The 16,762-nt window shown below is 36.7% G+C and overlaps 3 protein-coding genes and 1 pseudogene across 3 annotated transcripts in view; 1 reads left to right on the top strand and 3 right to left on the bottom strand.

Annotated features, from left to right (window-relative positions):
• Positions 1-3,149: 3,149 nt before the first annotated feature.
• LOC105140006 (glutamate receptor 2.8-like) lies at positions 3,150-6,183 on the bottom strand (annotated as a pseudogene).
• A 2,299-nt stretch (positions 6,184-8,482) lies between these two features.
• On the bottom strand, positions 8,483-10,817 carry LOC105140005 (transcription initiation factor TFIID subunit 10). The gene is made up of 6 exons (XM_011046661.1): positions 10,561-10,817; positions 10,405-10,469; positions 10,163-10,225; positions 9,635-9,692; positions 9,504-9,554; positions 8,483-8,779 (listed from the first exon to the last, which is right to left on the bottom strand). The coding sequence occupies exons 1-6, from the start codon at positions 10,675-10,677 to the stop codon at positions 8,699-8,701; spliced, it is 435 nt and encodes a 144-aa protein (XP_011044963.1). The 5' UTR covers positions 10,678-10,817; the 3' UTR covers positions 8,483-8,698.
• Positions 10,818-12,081: 1,264 nt separating this feature from the next.
• Positions 12,082-16,052, bottom strand: LOC105140004 (uncharacterized protein At1g32220, chloroplastic-like). Its single transcript, XM_011046660.1, has 10 exons — positions 15,845-16,052; positions 15,247-15,364; positions 15,069-15,157; positions 14,929-14,984; positions 14,779-14,834; positions 14,531-14,624; positions 13,694-13,773; positions 13,361-13,403; positions 12,947-13,038; positions 12,082-12,494 (listed from the first exon to the last, which is right to left on the bottom strand). Exons 1-10 carry the CDS (start codon positions 15,898-15,900, stop codon positions 12,315-12,317), a joined length of 864 nt encoding a protein of 287 aa, XP_011044962.1. The 5' UTR covers positions 15,901-16,052; the 3' UTR covers positions 12,082-12,314.
• The window catches only part of LOC105140071 (disease resistance protein RPM1-like), a 4,811-nt gene continuing 4,070 nt past the window's right edge, over positions 16,022-16,762 (top strand). Inside the window, exon 1 of the mRNA XM_011046751.1 lies at positions 16,022-16,037. Within this exon, the coding sequence (XP_011045053.1) occupies positions 16,022-16,037 (16 nt within the window). The remainder of the gene's footprint in view (positions 16,038-16,762) is intronic.

Genomic DNA, 16,762 nt, shown 5'->3' with positions numbered 1-16,762 from the left:
ACCCATCCCTTACAGAGTAATTACCCTCATCTACGATAATCCTAGCTTGTAATTTCTCCCATGTTGTGTCAAAGTCTTCATCAGCAGGGTACTGGTCTGTTACTGCTGCAAGATTAGTAGTGTGGGCTGAGAAAATATGTAGCAAGTGTGGTCATCGACTTAATGCATCGGCCACCTTATTCTCTATCCCAGACTTGTGCCTAATAACAAAATCAAATTGTTGCAAGTAATTCATCCAGCATCAATGCCTAGCATTAAGCTTGCTTTGAGACTTCAGATGTTTCAAAGAATCATGATCCGTATAAAGGATGAATTCTCTATGGATTAAGTAGGGGCGCCAGTGTTTAATGGTTTGAATTAATGCATAAAATTCCATGTCGTATGTTGAATACCTCCGTCGAGTATTGTTGAGCTTCTCGCTGAAAAAGGCAATAGGATGACCTTCCTGACTTAGTACACCTGCAATTCCTACATGTGAAGCATCACATGCTACTTCAAAGATTTTTATGAAATCTGGTAGCTTCAGAACTGGTGCCTGTCCTAGTTTCTCCTTGACCTCCACAAAAGCTTTGTTGGCTGCCACTGTCCAGGTAAAGCTTCTGCCTTTTAGACATTCAGTTATTGGGGCCCTGATAGTGCTAAAATGTCGAATAAACCTCCAGTAAAATGTTGCGAGACCGTGAAAGCTGCGAACCTCAGACACGGTGCAAGGTGTCGGCCAGTTTTGAATGGCTTGCACCTTAGCGGGGTCAACTTCAATACCTTTATCAGAGATGATGAAGCCTAAGAAATAGACTTTCTTCTTCAGGAATGAGCACTTGGTGGGATTAATATAGAGTTGTTTCGCTTTCAAGGTAGCTAGGACTTGTTCAATATGAGCTAAATGATCCTGCAAACAGTTACTGAAGATTAAGATGTTGTCAAAATACACAACAACACATTTACCCAAGAAGGGTTTGAGAATTTGCGTCATAGCGCGCATGAAGGTACTCGGTGCGTTAATTAATCTGAAGGGCATGACTAGCCATTCGAAAAGGCCGTCCTTGGTTTTGAAGGCTGTCTTCCATTCGTCACCCGGGCGGATACGAATTTGATGATATCCACTGCGAAGATCAATCTTTGTAAACACCGAGGCATCATTTAATAAATCTAACACCGTAGATAGGGGGTTTTCACTCTTCAGATTCAGTCGTTCCACCGCTGTTTCAGAGATGACATTCATGCCGCTACCATTATCGATGATTACGTTCAGTGCCCTGTCCCCATATTTTAATCGAGTGTGGAATATATTGGTTCGCGGCCACTCCTGATTTGTATGGGGTTCTTTTTTTATTTCCAGTTAATACTCGACGAATAACACAGCTTGGCAGCTCCGAGGCACCCAATTGTTCCTCCTCTTCCTCCTGTGTAAACTCTGCTACTTCTTCCTCCTCTACTTCATCCATTATTGTTAATTCTCTTTCGCATATAAAAGCTAGTTTCTTGTCTCTTGTGGGACACACCACAGCATAGTGTCTGAACCCCTTGCATTTACAACACTGTGGGCCGTCAGTTGGAGCTTTTATAACATTATGGTTGTTTGCTCTTCCTGTTTGTTCTCCTAACCATGAGCTTCTTGGTTTATCTACTAGTGTTTGTGATTTTTGTATGGAAAAGTTTGGTGTGCGCCCTATTTTTAAGTCCATTGGCATAGATTTCTTCCCACTCATATTCTACAGCTGCCTCTCCATACGTAATGCCAGCTGGTATGCCTCATTCACATTGATTAGTCGTGCAACCAACATCTCCTTGTATAGTTTGCCACGTAATCCATTACGATATCGTGCTAGTGTTTGTTGGTCTGTCTCCACAATTCGACTGTGAATAGTTAATTCATGGAAACGGTTTGTGTATTGGTCCACTGTTAAGGAGCCCTGCCTCAGTTGTAGCATTTCTTCAAACATCATCTGTTCATAATCAATGGGAAAGTATTTTTCTTTTAGTCGTTCTTTCATCTCTTCCCAATCTGAAACTGCAGGGCGCTGGGTACGCCTTAGTTGCTCTTCCACGCTTCCCCACTAGGCTCGTGCATGTCCCTTTAGCTTCAACCTGACATATCGGGTTTTGTGATTTTTAGAGACTGCAAACCAGTTGAAATAATCCTTGATGGCTGTCAGCCAATCTTCAAAAGCATGCGGGTCTAATTTGCCATGAAAGTCGGGTACATCTATTTTCATTCTCTTGGTGAGTTCGTCAATGAGTTGATTGTCCATTATCCGCCTATCACGGATACGTGGGAATTCCTCCCTGTGTTGTTGAGCACGAAGGTGACGGGGTTCAAGATCCCTGAAAATTTCAGCTTCCAAGTTCTCCCTTTCAAACCTCTGATCACCTTCCTATGAGTCTTCACGGGGCTGGCCACGTCCCTTCCTATTGGGAGATCTTACTCTTTCTCGTGCCCGTCGTTCATCCATGATATCCATGCGATTAGAAAGTTGTTCTAGCATATGGGTGATTTGGGTGAGTTGTTGCTGATAGTTTTGTTGCTGAAATTCTGCATGCTCACGTGGGGGATTGCTGATAGCATGGTTGTCTGTCATGGTATATGATTTACCACTTCGGGTTACGGTCATGAACAGCTCTGATACCAAATTGATGTAAAGCCACTTGGTTTAACCTCTCGTTGAACTTAGCAGGAAATTATTAACAGTATAGAATCTCTCTCTGTATAGGGAATCGCTCTGAGTTCTATTATATAGAATGGTTTCAAAAGAAAACAATGATATCCCCTTTGTTCTATTCTCCCCTTTTTAAATACTCTCTAAGAATTATAATTGAATACGTAAACTTAATCTAATCCTTGTCTAGGAACTAACATTACGGCTAACTAGGATAAACTCTACAGCTAAGAAGGTTATAACATAATTAGGTTTTCCTTATTCTACAAGTCTTCTATGTCTGGTAGACTTGTGGTTTAAGCTTCCTGTTCCTCTACTTCCTGAATTGCATCATTGAGTTTACTGTAACATGTATGCAACATGTATTGATCGTTAATTTTTAAAGAATTGATTTGTAAAATGCTCTGATGCATATACCATCTATATAAAAATAAAAGAGAAGAGTGATACTCTTATTATATGTTTGTATATAGATGACTTGACTCACACTCTAGTATTTACCCTGAGTACAATTACTTTTCAATGCTGCAAGCAATATAACTACTCGTGTCACAAGTAAGCAATCAATTTTGTAATCTACAGGCTATGTCAAAAGCTGTTCGCCTCTCTTCAAATGGGTTGTTAAGCTGATCGATATCTATTACGAACTCTTGAGATTCTTGCCTATTGGGAGTTGAATCATACTCTGAAGAGGGTGGATCTCCAGGAAATTTTGTGTGGACTGAATTGGCTAATGGACTTGGCTCGCCCGCATAAGGCAGATTAATACCACTTCTGTCATTCACTTCATTTTTTCTGAATGCATGAGCTGTTAGGTCCCTTTCATTGAAAATTATGAACAAATTTTGTATTCTGCGCCACATTGAATCTCTGGGATCATCAGGACTCAAGACTCTCCTTTCCTGGTAAACAAACTTGACTGTGAAGATTAAGAGAGCTGAAAGTGAAGCTATTCCAGCAATTAAAAAAAATCCTCCGAAACTCTTGAGGCTAAGGCTATTTGATGAAATTAAGGTGCTGGAATCTGGACAACTGCTTTGTTCTCCAAACCATGCATCCGCGATTTGCTTCATTTTATCTTCTTCAGTCACATTTAGAATTGCCCTTGATACATCAGGTACTAGAGGAGAACCTTTAGGGAAGACCTGAAAGTATATGGACATATGAAATTATGCACTTACATGAGCCACTGAGAAAAATGGAGATAGAGAAGTGAACTTACAAAGGCAAAACCAGCCATTTTAAATGTGGGATCAATCATGGTATATTTTGAGCAATACTTCGACAAAAAGAGCTTCATATATGGTGCTTCATCAAAAGCAGCTGCAATACCACCATTTCCACTTCCTTTAGAGAAAAGTTCATAACATTCTTCAGCTGAATTATACATCACGATCTTTGACTTGTCAAAACCCAACTCTTAACAAGATTCCCGGAACAAAAGAACCTTCCTGGTAGCCTACATACTCCCCCTTCGTAATGAGTTCATTTACATCAGTAACTTTAGGCTGTAGCCGCTGGACTGTGAGTAGGCTTGTTAACCTGGCAGTATAACTTTGTGTTAAGATCAGCACAGCGAAACACCATATGATAAGCACTACTCTAGACAGGTTGTTAACCACTCTCTCCCCTGCAAGTATAGTTCAAAAGGGGAATCAGTGAAGTATAAAGATGAAATCAGCTAGGTGTTTGAGATATCAGTAACGTATATATGTTAGAGTAGGAGACAATAAATTTAAAAGAGGAGAGGAAATTACGTTGAGCTAAAATCATGGTTGAGAAGGAAAACCAAAAGCTAGTGCCAGTGTGATGTGAAGGAGGACCTCGAAAATCTTCATTTATTCTGTGTTCAAGAACCCAGGCCACAAATCCAATGAAAATGAAGAAACAAAAACTTGTGACCCAAAGGTCCCATGTCAAAGGCCTCAAGAAAACCCATGCATTTTTGTTACTGTTTTCTATGATAGGAACGATCATGGAGACACCACTTTCCATGTAAGGCAAGGTAAAATCAACATACAAGGACCTGTTGAAGACGATGGTTGTATCTCCCACCGCAGCATCATAATTCTGTTGTTAGTAGCCATGAAATTAGATATTCACCGATTTCTGCCTAAGCAAGATTCAGATTTTATGTTGAATGTATTGCAGTGTAATTAGACAAGGTGATGAAGAACGTTTACCTGCAAGTACACTTGATAGACCAGACTATCATAATTTCCAGCAGTCCCTCCATCAGGATTTGCAAGGGGATGTACTCATAAGGCAGAGCGTAAGGCAATGATCACACTACAGCTTCAAAAACATCTATGCTGTATCGCTCGACTGTTGTGGTGTTAGATCTGGGATCTCTTGTCACTGACACAAACTGACTGAAGCCATCCTTTACTGGCACTCCAATTTTCAACTTCTTCCCGTTTGATGGAATCTCCCAACCCTTGGGAGCAGCAGTGTTATCACCAGGCCATATTACAGCTGAAATACCAGACACAGTAGACTAATTCATACTTTTAGTTGTTGAATTCAATGTTTGCACAAGTCCTTTCGTTGGTGTCCAGAATCCAACCTTTCTTCCTTCATTGCCATTCACATTAACTATCCGGAAGGCTGATGCTTGTAACTTCCCATCAACAAAAAGGTAATCTCCCGAAAGGCCTTTGAAGCTAGTGTTTGATAAAGCTTGAAGGTTTGGACCATTTAAAGAGACTCCAAGAGTGGCAAGATCTGTTGATGAATTGCTAGAAACATTTACCTTTTGGAAGCCAAAATTTTCCATTTTCTCAACTGCAAAGGCCAATGCCGTTGCAGTATCATAGGCCCATAGTCCATATATGTTCAACTCAGCATCAATGATGTCAGGATTATCTTGTTGGAATTTCCTTTTCCACCGAACTCGAAAATCTTTGAGCTCTTTTGTCCTTAGAACATGAGCTTTAATACCCAGTACCCTTTGCATCGTATCAGTGAAAGAGGAATTAGGTTTACTCAATAAATCAGCAGTCAGACCATCAGTCATGATCCAAACATAGCCTTCACTCATCATTCCAATCTCTTTCGCTTTGGCAAAAAGCCGAGTGCCGAGAGATTGATACATGTGCATAATGAAAACTCTAGTCTGCATTGCCATCAACTTGTAAAGCTCCTTGTCAATTTGATCGTCGGTGGCTGATGGAGAAATGACACTCTGATAAGGGACACGAGCATCAACTGCTTGCAAGGCATCAGTCAAATAAGGAATGATTCCCTCTCCATAATCGTTGTCAATGTAGATGGGCACTGCTGCTCTCCATCTGAAGGTTTGAACTAATGCAGTTATGGCATTCACTTGAGTCGAGTCATTTTGTGTTGCTCGAAAAAAATTTGGACTCCTGATTGAAGTAAGAGATGGACTAGATGCCGAAAATGATATGATGGGCACCTGAGCTTTTTCTCCAAGTTCAATAACAAATTTGGCTTGCATTGATGAAGTTGGCCCTATGATTGCTTGCACTTCCACATTTTTTATCAAATCCAGGGCTGTGTTTTAAAAGGGGATAGGAAAGAACAATTATAATTGTTATCTTGCTATCATAATCAATAAAGACTGATGGAAAATTCTAGTGAAAGCATGTGGTGCTTTATATAAGATAAGAATTTTGATGTCGAGAATATAGTGGTATTGAATTATATACACTAACCACAAGTTCCTAAAAAAGGATTTTTTAGCATGTCTTTTCCTTTTGAACTCTTAATACTGCTGTGAAGTCAATGATCTTTGTGCAGCAGAGTGATGAAGTACCAAGTGGACCAGTTCTAACGCCTCCGTAATATATCTAGCCTACAATATCATAACACAGAGAGAACACAGCCTACGTAGGTGACTTCTAAAAGCAACTAGCCGTGGTTTTTATGTGGATTCTTATGAAACGAAGAGAGGTTGTAGGTGACTTCTAAAAGCAACTAGCCGTGGCTTATGAAGACCTGGGTTTTTATGTGGATTCCTATGAAACAAAGAGAGGTTAATTGATAGCTCCTTATTTGATTGATGTCATGAGTTGAGCCTTGAGATATGAATATGTCTGTTTGATTATGATTATGACCCTATGGTATGTCAGTCAGAATACCCATGCTAACAGGGTAATGTTAGTCTTTGTGCACATCGTATCTGAACCCTAGTTGGTCGGGGGAGTCACCAACCTGTGTGGACTGATCATCCCACAGTACGGAGCCTCATGCTCATTGCATTTTGATTTTCTGACGATTTTACCATATGATATTCTTGTTATGGCCTATTTGAGAAACCTTTTTATAAGAACCTAAATTCATACTTGTATATATATTTCTCATTATTGTATTATTTCGTGTGTGTATATTGAACATTATCTACTCACTGAGTTGTTAAACTCACACTCTCATTATTTATCATTTTCAGGCTTATAGCTTGATAGCAGGTCACTTTTGTTGGACCTTCAGAACCTGCTCTTTTGGTTGTAATCCGTGCATTTTCCTTTATGTCTAATTAGTGCTCCAAAACTATGAAATTATATTAACTCTTGTATTAAGACAATTCAATTATATTATGAAGTTGATTTTGTTATTAATGTTGCGCTGAACTCTGATTGAGTTAGGATAAATTTATATGTAAGTTTGGGTTCGCATAGGTATGGAACCTTTGAGGGGAACCTTGCCTATGTGCCGGTCATGGATCCGGGATTCGGGTCGTGACTCAGACAGTCAGCTGCTTGCTACTATTCAAGACAAGGTTTGTGTCAGACAGTCAGCTGCTTACTAAGATTAGGGTAAGCAAATCTATATATTTAACAAGGCTCTCTAGAGGAAGCATCCCTTGTTTTCTTGGAACATCACTATCTCAAGTTCACCTTCCAGCATTTCGACGGAGGCCAATTGTTCTCTAGGGTTTGATTCTTTCATTTTGTCAAGGGTCAGAATTTTCTCTCAAGATATGGCAATCAAACGAGCTGTAGCTGGTGATTGCGAGGAAGATATGAGAGTCTAGAAGCTAAGTAGAAGAAACGTGTGTGTATGTGTGTGTGTATTTTCCTTGCTTGTGCACGATGAGTGACCGGTCGACTTTCAACTATTCAAAGTCCATACTTGAATTCAATATACTTGATTATACTTGTATTTTGATTGATTAAAGAGTAAAAATTTATTGATTTACATCCACGGTTTGAGCAGTATCCAGAGATAAAAACCATGGTCAACTGTCAACTGTTTACGGGGAAAATTTGGGAGATGGAAAAGGCAACTTTTTTGCAAATGCCATTGCATTATTCTTTTCAACATCCCAAGTTTAACATATTTTCTTTTGAAATTTCGAAGAAAAATCAAAAAAATGTCAATAGATTAAAGACCAAGTATTTTCTTTTTTTCTTTTTTCTTTTTTCTTTTTTTAACCTGAACCAATCTAGCTTCCAGGTTGAATAGGTATACCTAGTCAGCCTGTCAGAATCACCATCCATGATAGAAATATCAATATCTACACAATTTGGAGAGTTTCTAGTTGGCTCGGGAATGGGAAAAGACTTGGGGCAGCACGGCAGCAACTTAAAGGCTACTAGTATCGATGGAGATGGATAAAGACACAAATTTTAGTAATAGAGGTGAGGTGAATTACAAAGGCTTCTCTAAAATATTTGCTGAATTACAAGCATCATCCAAATGCTTTTATGCTTGACAGCAACCCCCTCATGTTTCCTATTTCCTACCCTGTACTATATAAATTTGACAGAAACCTCGACAAAAACCTCGGTAGGGTTGAAAACATGAAAGGGTTTCTGTCCAACATAAAAACTTTGGGATGGAGCTTGTAATTCCACAAAACATAGGGAAAGACAGGGATTTCCCCTCTTGCTTTTGAAGATGGACAAAGATCAAAGATGAATAGCATCAACCAGCTAGGAAGAAACAGAAAATCCGAAAAAAGGTAAAGAGGTGATAAACTAGCACCAGCAGTGATGCTATCATGAAGATACAGACATGTATATGGACTTGACATACAAAACTAAGTTCACAATCTTATTATAAAAATTTAGCCCAAATCACTCTTCTCTTGAAGCAGGATCCATCCCAGTCGATGGGCTATCAGCAAAATACTCCTGGTGCTTCACGTTTACACCATACTGCTCATTCAATTAGAACAAAGAAACAACATTATTAGATAAGAAAGAAAACTGAAGTGGGAGGTGGGAAGTGGGAACTGATTTTAAGCGCAGACCTTAGTAGCCAGTGTCACAATTTTCTCAAGCAGGTGAAGCCAATTACATGACTATCCCTTGCACAGTTATTACATGCATGTCCTATTAACATTCGACATTATGTTGCATTTTTCAAAATCATTTTTGCATTTCTTATGCTCTATCATGCACAAGTTCTGTGAAATAAATTATACAGCAAATCAAGGGATTCTTATCTGCCCACTAAAACAATCACCCCAATAAATCAAGTTAAAGAAAATCAATACGTTGAATAGCATCCATTATTCTACTTCAAGTCGAAGTGGAAAATAAAAACAGCATAGCTTCAAAAATGGCGGGCATATATTAATGAGCAACGAGAGAAGAAGGTACTTGTCCTTTGTTGGCAGGTAAAAGAATCTCATGAGATTGATATATACTGAGTCATTTCAATAAAATTATTTTCAAATCTTCCAGCTCCAACAACTGTCCAAACAATCAATCACAATGCTCATCTATTTTCAGGTTGAAGTTAACTGAAATTCTAAATCACAGGCAGGAATCATGCATCCTGAGATCTTAGAAAATACAATATAATAATGGCAAGGGATAACACAGAAACTAAGCCCACCTAAAGAAAGAACAAGACAGAACAATTTTTTGGGCTTACCTCACTCAGTGCCTTCGACAGATCCTCCATTGTCAAAATCAGGCGCTTTTCCTGTAATCACAAAAAGTTAAGACCAGTGCAAAACAGTCTATATAAACAAATATAAGATTGCAATGGGACTACTGTAGCACCTTTTGCTGCTTGTCCCTTTTGTCTTTAACTACTGGTGCCGGCCGTGCCTTGCATTGCCTACAGCATCGATGCATAACATTAATGACACTATCAACTGGACATTGAAATCTTTTAAACAATCCCTTTGGCGAACACAAAGAAACTTTACAATTCAATTAACTCCTAGTTCAGATGTTGAATCAGCTGTCAGCACTCGGGAAAAAAAAATTAACCATTTACATTCCATGCTTCTTATACCACAGATCATATTTTACAAGAGCTTCTAACCGCAAATTTAACCAGGAATATAGGAAGTTGGGTCAAGTCCAGAATCTCAACATGCAACAAGATAGTTTACTTAACATTTCCCCAAAAAAGATGATATTTTTAAACAGTTGCCACCATCTTCAGCTCCAACCCTAGACATGATCTTCCACTTCAAAAACCCTAACCCCCTCCCCCATTCCACCCCACACACACACATCAAAATTAATAAAAATGCTCAAATCCATTAAAATCAAAACCAAAAACACTGAACAGATACGTACTGAAGAGCATCAGTTGCAACATCTGCAACAAACTTCTGTGTCGCAACAGCTACTAATCTAACCCTGCAAAAAAAATAGGAAAAAAAAACCCCATAAACGTAAAAAAAATCCAAATCCCTAAAACACACCACATTAGTTAAAACACAACCCATTATTCCAAATTCAAAAACAAACCCATTTCAGCTGCAACAATAACCAATTAATTTATGCTTTTTTTGGAACAAAAAGAAAAGGGTACCTACAATCTGACATCAGGACATTGAAACCCACTTTTAGCCAAGTAATGCTCCACTAATTCATCAGGAATCTGAACCACCAAAACCATCACAGTGTCAAAAAAATTAAGAAAAAAAAAATTAAGCTAAAAAAAGACGGAATTTCTAGAGGCGGAGGTTCACAGTGGGAGTGTAATCCATTAAAGAAGCGAGGAATTCAGTGAGAGTGGCATCATCATCGTGCCTTGCTTCACTTGATTGCTGCTGTTGCTGACTGTTACTGCTGCTCGTGTTGTTCATTGTTCTCTCTGATTCCCGATTTCTTTTGCTTCTTTGATTTTGTATGCTCGAAGTCAGCCTCTCTGTCTTGCCGGTTAATTTCGCAAATTTATCTATTCTGGGCCTTTTGGCCTCTTATAAGAACCAATATTGACTTTTTTTTACCCTTAACAGACGAATATTTATTATTAGAGCATCTCCAACGCTTTTTTACCCTTAACAGACGAATATTTATTCTTACAGTGGCAATATGAGCCACGGGTACCGGGCTGGCTTTTTAGAAGAGCTAAATTGATAATATAAATTTTTGAATGGTATAGATATAATTTTTTTTATTGATATACATTTCAATGGTAAGAAATGATGAGTCAACCCGGTTACATGCTAACACAGGCCTTGACTCAAGTGAGGTTTGAAATTAAGACGGGTAACCCATCCTATATTTTAATATATTTGATACATAATTATTTTAACATAATTTTAATTAAAAAAAATCTTGAAATAACACCACTAAGTCAGATGGCTATTTATTTAGCTTACCCGTTGGAACATGAACAGGAAAGAGATAAATGGCAAAACACTTTTAGCTTTCCATATGGCTTGTCCGTTGGAGCTGCTCTTATAGTAGCAATATGAGCCACGGGTACCGGGCTGATGAGTCAACCCGGTTACATGCTAACACAGGCCTTGACTCAAGTGAGGTTTGAAATTAAGACGGGTAACCCATCCTCCTCAATTAAAACTCGATTTAATCCTTTTCAAAATAATTAAAATAATATTATTTTAATTAAAAAAAATCTTGAAATAACACCACTAAGTCAGGTAACCCACCCAATTCATTACCCAATATAATTTTTTTCAAAATATTTCATAATCATGGTTGTGATTTTGAAGAGAATATGATTGGCTTAGAGGTTATTATGATTGTTGCTATGGTTATTATTATGGTAAAAATAATAATAATAATATGTTTAAAAAATGTTCAAGTAGAATTTGAAAATTATAGAAGTAAAAAAGAATTGGACATGTTAAAGGAATATTGTTCACTCACTCGGACTTCATCAATTTAAATTCTATCGATATGATTTTCATTTCTACTCAGTTCAAGTAGAATTTGAAAATTATAGAAGTAAAAAAGAATTGGACATGTTAAAGGAATATTGTTCACTCACTCGGACTTCATCAATTTAAATTCAATCACATTAATATTAATATCAATATGATTTTCATTTCTACTCATATATTTCTTAAAAATCATACTAAATTTAATATAACTATTAATTAATACGTTAAGTATGGTTTAAATAGATAAATTTAAATGGATGGAGCACATAGCAATCAAAGAACTTGCAGAATTTCAAGGAATGCAGCCCTGAGCACTTTAGAGAAGAGAGCATCAGCAAAGGTGATAATACAAAGCGATCATCCAAGAACTTATTCATCTTGCACTAGGGAATTAATGACATTATTCTGTGATTTCAGATTTTATTTCATCAGATATGTTAATGCTTGCTTCGTTTCCAGTTCACCAAATATTACAAGTCCAACAGCTAACATCTTGAGAATTTACAAAGAAGAAAACAAATGAAATCTTCATATTCATGAACGGACTCTATATTTGGTAGGTAAATACGAGAGAGAGAGAGAGATCAACAAATCTATGCTGCCCCTCGCTGGCTATACCGCTGTATTCCGTAAACGTCTATGATGCCTGGAGGGAAAACTGGATCAGTTGCTGCCCTTACTGCAACTTTTGCCACAGCAGTAACATTGACTGGGGGGGTGAACAAGGGCCCAACAAGGGGAAGCTGTTTGAGTGGTTTTGCATGTTGAAGAACCTGCAGCGGGATTGAAATTCATAAATTACAATGAACCTTCAAATAACAGGATTGAATACAGTAGCTTACAAATCCTCCATATCACATTTTCAAGCATTTCTCCCATGTAAATGATAAAATGGCAACATAACACTCCTTGAAACTTAATTTCTGGAGACTGCAATCGTAGAATGCTCCTATAAGACAAAGTTGCAACCTCCTTTTATTCCCTTAAGAGTTCTAAGAACTAGTCTGCATAGTTGTGCTTAAAGACCTAAAACTAGGAACAACTGGCAAGATGCATAGATGGGGACCAATAATATTGAGAATTTGAAAAGTCATCACAGGGTATGGCGTTGTTTCGCAAACCTAAAGCTGCAAAAAGCCGCAGCATGGATATATATCATTCAAGTGTAGTTTGGGATAACCTAGTAATCTAGATAAATATACGAGAAGGAAGCGCAAGAACTTACCATCTCCAATGGAGAACCAATCACACCTAGAGGTAACTTAACACTTCCAACATTGCGAGTTCCGTAAATAAACCCAGGCCTGAGAATCACTCCTAAACAAGGAAACACAAAACATTTCATCAGATTTGGAGTTCCTATAATCCATAAAATATGATATTAATATGCTGTCAGCTACAAGGGAGACATATATCCACATTACTAATCAATACAAACACTGGAATTCTAAACTACAAGATTTTTGAAAATCAAATACAACAAAAGGAGTACCAAGATATGAAGGATGAAATCAATAAATCATAATAGCATTTCACCTGAAGGAAATTTTTCCAATTTCCCGATCCAAAAGTTTTAGGACAGCTCTATGACTGGAATAGAAAGAGTACAAGTACCAAGAATGAAAAGAACAAATTTTACCTCCGTATGCAAACTTGGTCAATAACTCTGTTTCAGCAGCTTTCTACTTCAAACAAACCACAAGTAAAATGCTTAATGAGGTAAGAATGATAGGAAAAGGGAAAAGTAAATATCATGACGACACTTGAAAGCTTTGATTCTTGTTGTGATATAACTATTTAGTATCAAAATATGTGTTACAGAAATCAAACTGAATCTATGTATAATACAAACTAGTTATTTTAAAGCTTTAGAAAACAGTCTTTGTTTCCAGAAAACAGAAGATGTAGATGTGCCATGCCAGACATTCGCATTAAAGTGACATGATTCGACAACAAGTAATGAAAATAGTACCTTTCCCTCGTAATATCCTTGCAGCAAGTAATTGGCCAAGCCAAAGTCAGCAGAAGAGATGTAAACAAATCTTTTAACACCTATAGCAAATAAGCAAATCAACTATCAAATCCAGTCCACTAAAATAAGTAAAAATTGGGAGGTAGCTCAGCTGGTAGACCACACGCAAGTTCCCAGGGTATTTATGAGTTCAACAACATCCCTTCACCAATCAAAAAGAAAAAGGAAATGGTAGAAATGGAACCACCTACTCTCTAACAGTTTACTTATTGGTGGGGCCAAAAACATGTAAAAGAATATAAAAATTCACAAAACTTGAAAAAGTTTTCTTTTGCTATCAGTGTAACACAGCATGCTGTTAGATTGCAGATGTACTATGAAATGAAAAACCAAAGACCATGCTAGATCAAAATGCCTTCTAGAATTTGCTTCCTTTGAGGATGATTGAAGAAATAACTAACGATAAGAAATTGAGAAAGAAACACAGTGCCTAAAATTCTCTCCTTCGCTTATTCACAAATATCCACACAACCACAACCTTGCGTGACATCTATGACCATTAGAATACCTAATTTATTCGTAACTCCAAAACATGAGAAGATTCATCATAAAGGATCCATTCTCAGAGAAAATTCTAACAATGGGTGGAGCAACTTCAAGTGAACTAGGATTCCCTCTTACAACAACCGTGAAACAGACTGAAGCCTCTGAGGACTTCTATTTGGAACAGCTTTCCAACACTTACACAGAACTCATCAGTTATGAATCACCACAAGGCCGCAAGAACGAACTATATAAATAAACAGCAGAAAAAACTTAGCTTCCTTTTAAGTATACCTTTTTCTGAAGCAGCTCTAATTGCATTAATATTTGCAGTTCCATTAATCTTATACATATAAGACTGTGAGCCAAAACCACCTACACAAGAAATCTAGAAAGCAAACACAAATTAGCAGAAAAGACCAATCACTCATTAAAAGAGAAGAAGAAGAATCACATCCTGTGTAGCAAAACCACCATTGCACACATGTGCGTGCACACGAAAAAAAATGTTATTTTGGTGGAAAAGTGAGGAGATCACATACAACAGAGGTGACCCCATTTAGAGCATCCGTCCATGAATAAGATGAGAGTAGGCTTCCTAGAGAAAGAAGACTGTTAGAAACAAAAGTTTACAGGCATCAAGACATCAAAAGCATGGAGAGAAAAGGAAAGCACCATAGAACAATGCAAACCTTGATGCCAAATCACATTTTTAACCCATGAATCATGTATGGATGGCCTACCAGACCTGAAAGGAACATGAACAATTAGACATCAACTGAAAATGACCAACTATCAATAAAAAAATTACAGCTTTAGAGGATCACAATACCTGCTCAGGCTAGCAACAGTTAAGCCACGGTCTATAGCTTCTTTGCAGATATGAGAACCAACAAATCCATTTCCACCCAATACAAGCAACTGCATTGGCTAGCATATCAATTAAAATATACAAAACAATAAACTAGAAGATATCAAAAGCGCCAACTATGGTTCATTATCCAGCATACCTTCTCTGTCGAGGGTGGAGGTACATTCACTGTCTCAGCCTCCTCAACTTTAAAGGGTTCATCAACCTTATTAGAATCAGTTGATAGATATCTCCCATTTCTTGATGCAGCAATTGTACTTATTCAAAAAAAATTAATAAACTAATCAGAAAATGCAACACCTTCACATTTGGTAACACCACAAAATCATACATTCAGTTGCCATCAAATTATTCCATTCGCAAAATATCTGCATGCAAATAAAAGAAGAAAAGCCCCAAGGATCATTGCCAATTCCCAAAACATCCCTTTTTTTTCATTTTTGGCATTTTCCAATAAAAAGAGAAGCTTCTAAACACTCACAATCATACAATTCTCAAATCAAAAGCACCCCATGTCTTCAAGGAAATCACTAACTCTTAAAATTCCCTTCAAGAGACAAGTAAATAACACAATGTAATCTTACAAGAAATCAATGTCACGCAATATTAAAGAAAGAACCCATTTTTTCCCTAAATAGAAAATAAATCACAAAAATAAATTTTACATACTTATCAATATAAATAATTCTTGACATAGCAGGAGGAAAAAAAAACCCAAGAAAGGAAACGAAACGTACTATAATTTGGAGAGGGAAGTTCTTGATTGGATCAAACGTGAAGCAAGAGGAGTCATTTTGGTGATTTGATCATAAGAGAGTTTTGGGTTCTTGAAGGATCTGCTTCAGTTTTTCTACTTCTTCCTTCGCTACCAAAAACAACGAGCACGGTCCAACTTCCAAGGCGAAAGAGAACACATGGCGCTTGATGGAGGCAGGTCTTGGTGCATATGTGGCTTGACGTCAACCTTCAGTTTTGTGTCATGTTTTTTTATTATTATTATTAAACGAGAATCGGTAGTTTGATTGAAAAATCGAGGACAAACGATAACATGTCTGCCTGCGTCCATTTGGCATTGTGATGAAATGTGATCGCAGCTGTTTTAATAGTGATTATAATTTTCAAAGTTATTTGATTTTCTTTTTTTTTTCATTTAAATTATAGTCTAAATTTAAATTTGATAAAAACTATAATTTTTAATTTTAAAAAAAATATATATCTTTTCAAATCACAACCTTACTACTATTTAGCAATGTAGTATCATAGAGTATTGCATTAGTATTGCATTATTTTCTATAGTATTAAATAAATACTTAATATTAAAATAATATTTTTATATATTTTTATTTTTTATATTATCATAATAAAATTATCTAAAAATATCAAAAAATACTAATTTTATTTTTTTTAAATAAAAAATAATTTAAAAAATACTTTTAACAATAAATATTCACAGGATATAAAATAAAATTAAGGTGACCATATTTGTTTTTGCGTTTCAAAAATGTTTTTGAAAAACTTTAAATACATTTTATTTTTTAATTTATTTTAAATTAATATTCTTTGATATTTTTAGATCATTTTGATACTTTAATTTTAAAAATATAAAAAAATTATTTTAATATATTTTTAAATAAAAAATATTTTAAAAAATAATT

This window comes from Populus euphratica, unplaced genomic scaffold, assembly GCF_000495115.2.
Source record: "Populus euphratica unplaced genomic scaffold, PopEup_1.0 scaffold100.1, whole genome shotgun sequence".
Taxonomy (NCBI): Eukaryota; Viridiplantae; Streptophyta; class Magnoliopsida; order Malpighiales; family Salicaceae; genus Populus; species Populus euphratica.
Note: the sequence above shows the minus strand (reverse complement) of the source record. Positions and strands in the feature narration are given on the sequence as shown.

Coding starts and splice junctions, on each gene's coding strand:
- LOC105140005 (XM_011046661.1), bottom strand. CDS start 10,677: ATGAACAACACGAGCAGCAGTAACAGTCAGCAACAGCAGCAATCAAGT. Junction 10,226..10,404: donor CAATGTCCTGATGTCAGATT/GTAGGTACCCTT, acceptor TTTTTTTTGCAG/GGTTAGATTAGTAGCTGTTG. Junction 9,693..10,162: donor GTTGCAACTGATGCTCTTCA/GTACGTATCTGT, acceptor TCGATGCTGTAG/GCAATGCAAGGCACGGCCGG.
- LOC105140004 (XM_011046660.1), bottom strand. CDS start 15,900: ATGACTCCTCTTGCTTCACGTTTGATCCAATCAAGAACTTCCCTCTCC. Junction 14,625..14,778: donor TAAATGGGGTCACCTCTGTT/GTATGTGATCTC, acceptor TTTGCTTTCTAG/ATTTCTTGTGTAGGTGGTTT. Junction 12,495..12,946: donor TTGGTTCTCCATTGGAGATG/GTAAGTTCTTGC, acceptor ATCCCGCTGCAG/GTTCTTCAACATGCAAAACC.